The sequence below is a fragment of the Hippocampus comes genome, unplaced genomic scaffold (assembly GCF_001891065.2).
Source record: "Hippocampus comes isolate QL1 unplaced genomic scaffold, H_comes_QL1_v1.1 scaffold317, whole genome shotgun sequence".
NCBI lineage: Eukaryota > Metazoa > Chordata > Actinopteri > Syngnathiformes > Syngnathidae > Hippocampus > Hippocampus comes.
Genome location: NW_017805531.1, coordinates 755,049 through 765,866, shown reverse-complemented (window position 1 = coordinate 765,866; position 10,818 = coordinate 755,049). Strand labels below are relative to the sequence as shown.

At 42.4% G+C, this 10,818-nt stretch overlaps 1 protein-coding gene across 3 annotated transcripts; it reads left to right on the top strand.

Moving 5' to 3' along the window:
- Positions 1 to 295: 295 nt before the first annotated feature.
- Positions 296 to 8,054, top strand: pfn2a (profilin 2a). 3 transcript variants are annotated; one of them, XM_019877729.1, is made up of 3 exons: positions 296 to 623; positions 2,235 to 2,427; positions 4,932 to 5,274. In XM_019877729.1, the coding sequence occupies exons 1-3, from the start codon at positions 495 to 497 to the stop codon at positions 5,027 to 5,029; spliced, it is 420 nt and encodes a 139-aa protein (XP_019733288.1). In that variant the 5' UTR covers positions 296 to 494; the 3' UTR covers positions 5,030 to 5,274. The 3 variants fall into 3 exon arrangements, with proteins under 3 accessions (XP_019733288.1, XP_019733290.1, XP_019733289.1); XM_019877731.1 differs by lacking the exon at positions 4,932 to 5,274 and adding an exon at positions 2,846 to 2,904 and having other exon boundaries at positions 299 to 623; XM_019877730.1 differs by having other exon boundaries at positions 300 to 623; positions 5,257 to 8,054.
- Positions 8,055 to 10,818: the final 2,764 nt, after the last annotated feature.

The following is a 10,818-nucleotide window of genomic DNA, read 5'->3' as shown; positions in this document are numbered from 1 at the left end:
TTGTTGGGGGGGGGGGGGGGGGGGAAGGAATTTGGGCAAAATAGTTCCCAAGATGTCCTGACTGAGGTGAAAAGTTGGCATGGTTGAAAGAAACGTAGGAAAGCGAAACTTGGTCATCAAATAAAAAGGAAAAAAAAAGGGGTGCCGAATTCTTCAACATTCGCACAATAAATGAGCAGCCTTTGTGTGCACCCCAGGCCAGGATTCCCCCCAGACAGTTAGCTCATTCCCTCTTCATTCTTTCTTCCGCCGCCTGCTGCCGTAAAAAACGCCGGTAGCGGTGGAGGCTAATTGTGCGGAGTGATCTGAAATCCTGACTACACCCAGCCAGCCGCAGCCGCAACCGCACTTGTGCCCCGGCTTTCTTTGCCGCCCCAGCGCATCCGAGTTGTGGTGGCTTTCATCCGAGGCTCTCGAATCGTTCTCCTTTCGGCCTTGGTATCTTACTCGCGCCTCCTCGGCCATTTTGTATACCTGCTTTGTCTTTATTCAACATGTCTTGGCAAAACTACGTGGAAAACCTGATGGCCGATGGCAGCTGTCAGGACAGCGCCATTGTTGGCTATTTGGACGCCAAATACGTTTGGGCAGCACATGACGGTGGGACTTTCAATAATATCACGGTAAGAATATGAAGTCGAAGGCAAGGTAGGTGTCAAGTGTTGAGATTCTCAGCGCGAGGCTTGCCAGAGAAAGCGCCGGGGAAGGCAAAAAAAAAAAAATCCGTTATCTATGCAAATGACTAGCCAACTAGCGGCTACACTAAGCTAACGCATCGCTGGCCTTTCCTGGCTAAGTAAACGCCGCAGGATTATTTCGCCGCCGCATGTGCGACGAGACACATTGGAAACGGGCGTGGACCCCAACACAAAACATCGTAGTCACACCCACAGTCAATTATAGATCATAAGAAATAGTCTCTCACAGTTGGTTTCATTCCAAACCCACAAGCAAATTGGATTCGGCTTTGAAGTAAAAGGAGCATTCTTTGTGTGCCATGGCTGTGATGATTAGCTAACGTTAAGCCGCCGATCTGCGGTTACCTGTGGTCACAACACACACACACATAAAAGCTTACACTCAATGACTTTTGATCAATCTGTCATAGAAAAACGTTTAAAACCATCTTTATTGTTACTGTGCCGATGTGCGATTTTTGCACTCATCGGTGGAAAGAAGCGAGTCGTCATTTCTAATTGCTTTGATTGTGTGGCATCATTGATATTATAGTTAAATGGATCGATCCATAGGCCGCAATTCATTCCTCAGATGTTATTTTTTTTCTGAATGTGCATATTTTGCTTTATTTGTGTGGATGTCAAAAAAAGCATCCCATCTTTTGCAAAATTCAGGACATTCGGGGAAATATCCCACTCCCCCACCCCCACCCTTTGAAAAATTCCCAGTCTTGACATAATTTCATTTTCCCACATTGGAGATATACACTCAAGTGAAGCGAGGCATTCAGCCAAAAAGTTTCTTTCACATTCAGTTCATTCATGGGAACTCCTTTATGCATCCCGCAAAATGGTGCATTTCTCAAATACCTCACTTTTCCATGTAAAATGACCAAATTTAAGAGTTTGAATAGCAACTTGAAAATGTTGCGCTCATAAAGACAGCTACCGTTCCCCAATTCCACACTCCAATTCCAGAGACTTGGAAATGGCTTTGTAATGTTTTCCAGACTGACAGTTTTCAATAACTTTTTTTTTATAATTTCTTCTTGAATTTCTTTTGTTTTGTTTGTTTCTTGATCTTGTAGCCTACTGCACTTTGTCTGACACATTCTATTTATATGATTTCTTGATTCAACAAATGTAGTGTGTTGCCTGTGAAATTGAACTCATCCTTCTCAAAACTGTCATTAGTCACAGTGACTTGGTGACATAACAATACTATTTCACAACACTGTATATGACATTGTACTCCTTTACTTATTGGATTGTGTGTGAGCAAATCCGATTCATCAATTCTAGTCCACCCCGTAGAGACTTTATTCCCACACACAGGACATTGACTGTTTTAGCATTATTCGCAATGAAAACACAGCACCACCACCACATGCAAAGGGATGCATAATTAATAATAATAAAGTAGAAATATTAAAAATAGGCAGGTCTGCAAAATAATTTGAAATAAAACGCACATGATGTTAATAAGGTGCAGCATTCGTTGTTGCCCTGCTTTTATTTGATTTATTTGTGTGTTTGATTTTTTTTCCCCCTCCCCAGTCCCAAGAAATTGACGTTCTGGTCGGCAAAGACAGAGAGACCTTTTATACCTGCGGTCTCACCCTGGGCTCAAAGAAGTGTTCGGTGCTCAGAGACAGCCTCCAGGATGAGGGCGACTGGACAATGGACATGAGGACAAAGAGCCAAGGAGGAGAACCCACATACAACATCTCTGTGGGACGAGCTGGGCAAGGTAAATGGAATGTTTTAGAATAGTCTTATTGTGAAAAGGTATTATCTTGCTACTTAAATTAATTAAGATAAAACGTTCCGCAGAGCCAACTTAAATATTGGTAGGATGCCTCTTTGAAATGATTAGTTTTTGCTGTATTGGACAGGGCAAAGTAGCAACTTAACTTTTTGGGAGAATTCTGAGATTTGTGAAGCCGGCTCTTGGTTTGCACCATTGAAATGAGCGTAAGTACTAGCTTAGTTTTATTTTTAATAGTTTCAGCCTCCCTCATTAAACCCCACGTAAGGATTGGCTCAATCATTTTCTCTTTTGATCTTTTCATGTCTGTTTCAGCCTTTCTCTTGTATCAACTTTCCCAGTCTGTCCAAATCCAATGGGGAAAAACCAACACAATTAACCTTTTTTCTCCTTTTTTCAGCCCCCTTCCCTTCAATTATGCGATGCAGTATCATATTTGTTTAAAAAAAGTGCATAAAGATCGCATAGTCTTAACACACTTAGGGTTTTTTTTTCCCCCTACATTTTTTATGATGCCTTCTTTCAATATCTGGCTTTGTAAGAATAAAGAAGAGCTCAAACCAAATTGATTCATACACCAGTCAAATTCTTTGTCAGCAAGTTTTTATCTTGTGAGTGGATATTTCCAGTCATAGGATATCAATTCAAAAAGTCACTAACTCCTGGGCTTAACTGGTTACCCGCAGCTGTTTGTTCATATCGAACCCAAACTGACAAGCTGTGTTGGTGATATTGGGCCCCATTTTGCTGTTTTTAGTATGTTTAGTTTTTATTCAAGAGAACACACTTAACTGCAACCTTGACGATGCGCTCACCGAGTCAAGGTACAAGAACGAGGCTCGCACCCCGTAGAGACTTTATTCCCACACACAGGACATTGACTGTTTTAGCATTATTCGCAATGAAAACACAGCACCACCACCACATGCAAAGGGATGCATAATTAATAATAATAAAGTAGAAATATTAAAAATAGGCAGGTCTGCAAAATAATTTGAAATAAAACGCACATGATGTTAATAAGGTGCAGCATTCGTTGTTGCCCTGCTTTTATTTGATTTATTTGTGTGTTTGATTTTTTTTCCCCCTCCCCAGTCCCAAGAAATTGACGTTCTGGTCGGCAAAGACAGAGAGACCTTTTATACCTGCGGTCTCACCCTGGGCTCAAAGAAGTGTTCGGTGCTCAGAGACAGCCTCCAGGATGAGGGCGACTGGACAATGGACATGAGGACAAAGAGCCAAGGAGGAGAACCCACATACAACATCTCTGTGGGACGAGCTGGGCAAGGTAAATGGAATGTTTTAGAATAGTCTTATTGTGAAAAGGTATTATCTTGCTACTTAAATTAATTAAGATAAAACGTTCCGCAGAGCCAACTTAAATATTGGTAGGATGCCTCTTTGAAATGATTAGTTTTTGCTGTATTGGACAGGGCAAAGTAGCAACTTAACTTTTTGGGAGAATTCTGAGATTTGTGAAGCCGGCTCTTGGTTTGCACCATTGAAATGAGCGTAAGTACTAGCTTAGTTTTATTTTTAATAGTTTCAGCCTCCCTCATTAAACCCCACGTAAGGATTGGCTCAATCATTTTCTCTTTTGATCTTTTCATGTCTGTTTCAGCCTTTCTCTTGTATCAACTTTCCCAGTCTGTCCAAATCCAATGGGGAAAAACCAACACAATTAACCTTTTTTCTCCTTTTTTCAGCCCCCTTCCCTTCAATTATGCGATGCAGTATCATATTTGTTTAAAAAAAGTGCATAAAGATCGCATAGTCTTAACACACTTAGGGTTTTTTTTTCCCCCTACATTTTTTATGATGCCTTCTTTCAATATCTGGCTTTGTAAGAATAAAGAAGAGCTCAAACCAAATTGATTCATACACCAGTCAAATTCTTTGTCAGCAAGTTTTTATCTTGTGAGTGGATATTTCCAGTCATAGGATATCAATTCAAAAAGTCACTAACTCCTGGGCTTAACTGGTTACCCGCAGCTGTTTGTTCATATCGAACCCAATTTTTTTTTCCCCCTACATTTTTTATGATGCCTTCTTTCAATATCTGGCTTTGTAAGAATAAAGAAGAGCTCAAACCAAATTGATTCATACACCAGTCAAATTCTTTGTCAGCAAGTTTTTATCTTGTGAGTGGATATTTCCAGTCATAGGATATCAATTCAAAAAGTCACTAACTCCTGGGCTTAACTGGTTACCCGCAGCTGTTTGTTCATATCGAACCCAAACTGACAAGCTGTGTTGGTGATATTGGGCCCCATTTTGCTGTTTTTAGTATGTTTAGTTTTTATTCAAGAGAACACACTTAACTGCAACCTTGACGATGCGCTCACCGAGTCAAGGTACAAGAACGAGGCTCGCAAACTTTACAACATATCTTCATCTTCTCATGAAAGTACTTTGGGATGCTTTCCTTCGTTTCTTACCTTTTTCCTCTACCCCCCATCCCCCTTTCCCCATCTCTTGTCTTTCAGTTTTGGTTCTTGTAATGGGAAAAGAAGGGGTCCATGGAGGCGGATTGAATAAGAAGGCTTACTCAATGGCAAAATACTTGCGGGATTCGGGCTTTTAATGTTTCCCAGGCTCATTTAGGTAAAAATCTGAGGGACATAAAGAAGAGAAAATAAATATTGCTGTTAAGATTTCTCCTGCAAGCTGTCAAATGTCATGGAAACCTTTATAGCATTGAAGAGTGGTAAGATCCTGACACCTGGACCTCCCCCTCCGTCACCTGGGGGCGGGGAGAGTTCTGTTATGTTCATTTTCTCTCTGTTTTTTTCCCCCCCTTATGTGCCCCAGTATTGGTTATTGTCATGGGAAAGGAGGCAATCCATGGTGGAAATCTTAACAAGAAAGCACATAAAATGGCGGAATACCTGAGGAAGGCTGGATATTAAGCAACCTCACCATCCATCCACCTTAACAGCTCACCACATACTTCCAGGATTAAAGGGCAAAAACGTTTATTTCATCCCCTTCTGTTTTATATACAGCCACATTTTGTTTTCCGCCACCCTTATGAGATAAACATTTGTTGACACTACTGTTTGACACTATAGCAATGGTATGATCACTGAAATTGTTTAAATGTTTATAAACCAAAGGAGTGTACAAAAAAAAATAACCACAAAGTGTAATAACAATTGAAATTGCCTTGTATGACATCTGCTTTGCTCGTTGCTAATTTAAAAAGAGAAAAAGGCATTTCCCCATCCTATTCCTCAGCATGTGGGCATTGTTGCATGCATATTTGCTTTTCTTCTGGTTCCCCTGGCCCGTCACCCGTCTCCCAGCCGAAACATCTTTTCATCTGCCTCCAATAAAAACAGTTTACGCTGACTTAAGCTTGTAACTGTGTATAAATTTGCCACTCATCCCTGCCAGCCCCCCCCCCCCTTTTTTTGACCTACCATCACATCACATGCTTATGTCTTGTACCTGGATGTGGTCTTGAAAAGATGTGATGCTGGTTTCTTGTTTGAGTGTAGTTCAAGGACAGCTTTTTGATACTTCAACTCATTCTGGAAAGCTGTCTTGAGTCTTTATTTCATATCCTTGATTTGTAGCCGAAGGTCCATGCACTAGTAAGATATTGGTGAATGCTCGAACAGCTGTCCAGCCAATTGATCTCTTAGCCTATATGCTACCAATGCACTGAATTGTGAGGGAAAACTAGTGTACTGCAAATAAATGCTCAAAACGTCGTGATGGCAAACAGTTGCCGCATTTATTTGAGATCCTTAATATCCAGCCCAAGGTACATGTACGAATGCTCTTTGTCCTCACTTGTTGGACAACTACAGACGAATAGTGAAGCAAAAATGCACATTGGTTGACATCTCCATGCTACTCATACTTTTTTTGGGGGACCTTTTGAGTCCTCATTCAGTATCGTTGACATCCAGCTAAAGGTGACTGTCCTTGTACGCTCCTTGTCCTCACTTGTAGGACGGTGGAGCATCCTACTCATTCTACAAGTGTGCTGACATGTCCTACTGGTAAGAACAAAGTGCGTACTCTGGTCCTCAAGATGAATGTCAAGGATATCTTACTTGTAATGTTTCTCGCACTTTTGTCACTTTGACCTACTGGTAAATAATTAAGCCTTACTAGCAACACTACTAGTCCCAAATAGGAGGCATGTGTCACACACTACTAGCCTCCTGGACCATACTCGTAGCACCAAAATGCCCACTAGTACAGGTTCCACTTGAGTAATTTAGTGTGCAGAAATGTCAGTTGCGGAAAACTTGTGATTTACAAGACCGCTAGTTGACTAGCTGGCTAATTGACTAGTCAACTAGTCATTCCATTAGAGGTCCATGTACTAATAGACTGTCCTCGTTTGTAGGACGGCTCCACATTATTAGTGAGTTAAAACTGTGGACTAGTTGACATCTGTACAGAACTAGTACACTAGTAAAGCACGAGATGTCAACTAGTCGATTGTTACTCGTAGCGGCATTCACTTGTCAACAACACATTTTTTCCTAGCTAATGATATTGTTTTTTGACTAGTATGTCTCAGGTGTACAACTAGTGAGGACAAGGAGTACTATTATATGGATGCTAAGCTGGAGTCAAATTCAACAAAGCCACTTCAGCATTTATTTGGGATTATTGATATCCTGCATAAGGTCCCAGTAGGGGGCCCCAAAGTAGTACAAGTTATGGAACGAGGAGAATTGAGACGAGTTGTAGTAGTGCATCCGAGTCATTGTACAAGTGCTGATGCACCTCTGCAAGTTGTCTAACTGGAGAGGACAAAGCGTTGTACTAGTACACGGACCTCGGGTTGGATGTCAAGGATATTGAATAAATGCTCAAACGGCTTTCCATCCATTCTGGAGTCTGGTCATTCCACCCGTGACAGCTCACATATATCAGTCAGCCCCTGCAATTTGTCCAATTGGCTGTTAATTAGCCCCCCCCCCCCTTCCGCGTCCTCCTTCCCCATTTGTTCCCACCTTGGACCAATCATTGTACAAGGATATGTTCACCTCCATTCTGATAGATGATTGTTGGCATCACTTGTTGACTGTAATAAAAATAAAACCATAGGCGGCTTCAGAAAGTTGTAAAATTGTAACAGCGCCTTTTTTTTTCTTTATAAGACTTTGAGACTACTTTAAATTTGTCAACACTACTAGACTTTGTTTTTCATTTTTGACTAACTTCATTAACTACTGAAACTACATGAATGCATATTGACTGTAAACCAAGGGTGTCGGCTTCGGACACCTTGTGATTATTTGCATTGTGCTTTAGTCATCCAAGATGTATTCACAAATTGTCATCGTATGGTACTTAGAAGTATTATAGCTTAAAAAAATAATAAAAAACAATGCTGTGTACACTAAACTTATTGAAAGTGGTGTTGGTTGGAATAAGAACATTTGTAAGGTGTCTTGTGATAAACTTCCAAGAATTGTGTATTCGGTGCCATAAAACTCAACCTCATGTGTTGCTACTAGTTGGATTTTTACCTGCTGCCCTGGCAAAATATAACTTAATGGCACTTTCTGAAGGGACATTTTGGCATCAGTCATCTCCAGACTTTGTGGAATATGTACAGAATTAAACGAGAGAGAAAAATGTGTCGGTCTCTTTGATGACATTGGAAACTGCATGTGATTTTAATTTCATCAACCCAAAGACTTGACTTTTTATCAAATAGCAATTCTGAAACTCAAATGATGAGTTAACAGAGACGCAAACGTTCACGATTGGAAAGACTTAGCAATTTCTCTGACATGAGTTTGTGAGAATTGCACAAAGATCAAGAAGAATTGCCCCAAATCAGTTATAAAAATCAATCAGAATGTGTTACTGGAAAAAATCTTTTAATTATCAATATGAAACAACTTACGTTACATTAGTCTGGGAATGGTTGTCTCTCTGTGCCCTGCAATTGGTTGCGACCAGTTCAGGGTGTGCTAACCCCCACCACTCGCTCAATGACAGCGGGGATAGGCTGCAGCACGCCCGGGACCCCACCAGTGAGGATAAGCTCTGCAGAAAATGGATGGATGCTCATGTAGTTAGTAACAATGTACACATAAACAGAACAATATGTGAGCTTGCTGACATGGTGGACATTTCTGCTTCTATAAAATTTCATTAAGCACATGGCTGACCTTCACTTGCCACTGTGATTCTGGTGAGCAAGCAGACTACTGTTGGTATCAATATTTCATTGTGACCGAGTGAACCTGTTAGCTTGACAACATCCAAATTCGTCCAGGAACGGAACCGCCTATTGTCCCAAGAGTTGTGCGTGCACTGGAGCCAATCCCAGCTGTCTTTGGGCAGTAGGCGAGGTCACACCCTGAACTGGTTGCCAGCCAATCGCAGGGCACACATAGGCAAATGTTCACACTCAAAATCATATCTAGGGACAATTTCGAGTGTTCCGTTAACCTCCCGTGCGTGTTTTTTGGGAATGTGGAAGGAAACCGAAGTACTTGGGAGAAAACCCACCCAGGCACAGGGAGAACATGCAAACGGAACACAGGAAGGCCAGAGTCCGGATTCGAACCCTGGACCTCTATACTGTGAGGCGGACATTAGATTAGATTAGATTAGATATCCTTTATTTGTCCCACACTGGGGAAATTTACAGCCTTCAGCAGCAAGATTGTGGGTAGAAAGAAGAGAAAAGAAAACACAGTTCAATTAAGTGCAATATAAATACAAACATGGATAAGGTCAATAATTAAGTGCAATATAATACAATAGTCACAGTACTATTCACATATGTTGTCATATCATTTAAATAATTCTATGCTTTATTGATTTATTCATTTTTTATTCAGCAGCCTGACAGCAGTCGGTAGGAACGAGCGGCGGTATCTCTCCGTCTTGCAACGCGGGTGTAACAGTCTCTGACTGAAGGAGCTACCGAGTGCTGTCAGGGCTGGCTGGAGGGGGTGGGAGGGACTGTCCAACATAGCTTTTAGCTTAGCTAGCATCCTGCTGTTGCCCACCTCCTCCAGAGTGTCGAGGGAGCAGCCCAGGACAGAACCAGCCTTCCTGACTAGTCGCTCTAATCTCTTCCTATCCCGGGCCGAGATGCTGCCTGACCAGCAGACAATGCCATAATGGATGGCCGAGGCCACCACCGAGTTATAGAAAGTCTTAAGGAGTGACCCCTGAACCCCAAAAGACCTCAGTTTCCTGAGTAGGAAAAGTCTGCTCTGACCTTTCCTGATCAGGGTGTCCGTGTTAGTCGACCAGTCCAGTTTGTTGTTGAGAAGAACACCCAGGTACTTGTAGGAGGTCACCCTCTCTATGTCCATACCCTGGATGTTCATCAGTGCTGGTGAGGACTGTTGCCTGCAGAAATCCACAACCAACTCCTTAGTTTTCCTAGGGTTGATCTGGAGTTGATACTGCTGGCACCAGTCCACAAAGTCCTTCGTCAGTCGCTTGTACTCCCGATCGTCCCCCTCTGTAATGAGGCCAACAATCGCAGAGTCATCGGAGAACTTCTGAAGGTGGCAGTTTGGAGTGGCATGTCTGAAGTCCGAGGTGTAGAGGATGAACAGGAATGGAGCCAGAACAGTCCCCTGCGGCGCTCCCGTACTGCAGAGAAGCCTGTCCGACTCACAGCTCTGCACCCTTACGAACTGCGGCCGGTTTGTGAGGTAGTCTATAATCCATGCTGTGAGATGGTGGTCCACTCCGGCGTTCTGCAGTTTGTCCCTCAGTAGGTTGGGTTGGATGGTGTTGAAGGCACTGGAGAAATCAAAGAACATGATTCTCACAGTGCTCCCAGCCTTCTCCAGGTGAGACAGCACTGAGTGGAGGAGGTAGATAATGGCGTCTTCCACTCCGATGCCAGACTGATAGGCAAACTGCAGCGGGTCCAGTGCCGAGCTCACCAGCGGTCGAAGGTGAGCGAGGACGCTAACCGCTATCACCCATTGATGAAAGACAAAATGATGTTAGAAATATTGGTCTTTGGTTTCTGAAGACCGTGACTTCAAGTGTTTTCTAACAGCAAAAACTCTTTATTGCCAAAATCAATTACCTCAATCCGTTTTGTTTGAAATTGAGCAGCCGGCCCTTGAAAATATCTTTCTGCTCTCTGACCGGTTTGGTCAGAGCAAAACAATTTGACCAGCAGAACAACGTCTGTAGAGATCTGCATATGTGGATATTAAATAAGCCGGTGAGTAGAATGCAATTTGTCTGTTTTTGGAATGTTATTTGATAAAACAGCATTTCTGAACCGCACCAGATCATGTACGTGTGCTGTTATGTCGCGTTTTTAGAGAATCAGAGGTTGTCAAATTGGCTAAGCCGCTGCTGAAGGCCCAGGTACTCGGCGCGTGGCCTGCCGCTGTGGTTCAATAGGAC

Bases quoted from the DNA above. Each gene is read 5' to 3' on its own strand.
- pfn2a (XM_019877730.1), top strand. From the start codon at position 495: ATGTCTTGGCAAAACTACGTGGAAAACCTGATGGCCGATGGCAGCTGT. The intron at 624-2,234 runs GTAAGAATATGA...CCCCCTCCCCAG, and splicing joins GGACTTTCAATAATATCACG to TCCCAAGAAATTGACGTTCT. The intron at 2,428-5,256 runs GTAAATGGAATG...TATGTGCCCCAG, and splicing joins TGTGGGACGAGCTGGGCAAG to TATTGGTTATTGTCATGGGA.